The sequence below is a fragment of the Cynara cardunculus genome, unplaced genomic scaffold, assembly GCF_001531365.2.
Source record: "Cynara cardunculus var. scolymus isolate 2C unplaced genomic scaffold, CcrdV1 Un_Scaffold_4940, whole genome shotgun sequence".
Classification (NCBI taxonomy): Eukaryota; Viridiplantae; Streptophyta; class Magnoliopsida; order Asterales; family Asteraceae; genus Cynara; species Cynara cardunculus.
The window spans coordinates 24,481-25,991 of record NW_020202152.1 but is presented as its reverse complement, the minus strand read 5'-3'; the positions used below and the strand labels follow the sequence as shown (position 1 = coordinate 25,991).

The window sequence follows — 1,511 nt, the reverse complement described above, 5'->3', positions numbered from 1 at the left end:
CCAGTCAACGGTATCATATGCTTTACGAATATCAATCTTAAAAGCACATTTTGGTTCCCCCTGATATTTTTGATAGCCAGCTACAAGCTCATGAGCCATTAGAATATTGTCAGTTATCTGACGACCAGGAATGAAAGCAGATTGCGCCTTGCTAATAAGAAAATCCAAAGAACCTTTCATCCTATCAGCAATAATTTTACTGATACATTTCAGCAAAACATTACAGCATGCTATAGGTCTAAAATCAGTAACACAAGAAGCATTGGGAACCTTTGGAATTAAGCAAAGAAGAGTATGATTCAACTGGTATTCTAAAGTTCCAGAGTAGAAAAAATTATGTACCGCAATATTCTCATCCCTCCCAACCACATTCCAAGCTGCTTTAAAAAACTTTGACGAAAACCCATCAGGACCAGGAGCCTTGTCATTCCCAATATCAAACAGCACAGTCTGAATCTCCATGTCCGTAATAGGTCTGATTAAGTGCAAAGATTCTGATACCGATAATGAGCGAACAAATGAACAATCTTCCATAGACGGATTAACCAAACTATTAGACATACCCAAAATATCTTCAAAATGCGTAAGAAAGGCTTTAGGCACATCTTGATTAACGAAAACCGTACCAGCAGCATCAACAATAGTAGCAATATGACTCCTATGACGTTTTTCTCTCATAGCATGAAAGAAGAACTTTGAATTACCATCACCTTCATTTAGCCAAGAAATCTTTGCTTTTTGTCGAATCATTTCCATTTGATCATTTCTAGCTTGTTGATATGCTAACAGGAGGTGAGCAATGTCCTCCTTCAGCAAATCATTAAAAGGGTCTAGATCGCAAGCCAATTGAGCAACTTCAAGCTCCGTTTTTAAACTAGCCACCCGTTTATCCAAACAACCAAAAGAATTCAAATCCGGAGGTTCATACTTCCACTGACTAATGCGATCTTGAGTTGGTAATCGGTTTTGACAAGCCATCCACATGCACAGAGCATGTTTAGGTATGTGTGCTTTATTCCAAACCACCTTGTACCAATGTACCTTCGGCCCTGCTTCTTGTAATGTATGCCTTGCCACTTTTACTTCAAAAGGTTTCCGATTATGGTTAGCATCAAGCCATTGGACTCTCAATTTGAGTAGGAAGTGGTATCGTAACACTTTGCAATTGGGGATACTGTTGTAGCCATTCCACTGGCCAATTATTACCAAACCGTTGCATTAGATCATACACAGTTGAGTTATTATGAAAACCATGACCATTAATGAATCTGTAAGAGAGCAACTGAATAAGGGGACCCGACTCACTCCACGTATCTTCCCAAGCATGAGTAGATATACCATTACCCACATTATAGATAAAAAGCCTTCTGCATTGAGGTCTTAACTCCAAAAGGTTCCGGAGAAGCCATGACCATTCATTCCTTTTCTTGATAATCCAAAAATTTCTGCCTCGAATACAATGAGACTGGATCCAAGATACCCACATAGTATTTCGTTGAGAAAGAATATCC

At 38.9% G+C, this 1,511-nt stretch overlaps 1 protein-coding gene across 1 annotated transcript in view; it reads right to left on the bottom strand.

Annotated features, from left to right (window-relative positions):
- The window catches only part of LOC112504222, a 2,576-nt gene extending 1,598 nt beyond the window's left edge, over positions 1–978 (bottom strand). Inside the window, exon 1 of the mRNA XM_025108158.1 lies at positions 27–978. Coding sequence (XP_024963926.1) covers positions 27–978 — 952 coding nt within the window. The remainder of the gene's footprint in view (positions 1–26) is intronic.
- Between the last annotated feature and the right edge of the window lie 533 nt (positions 979–1,511).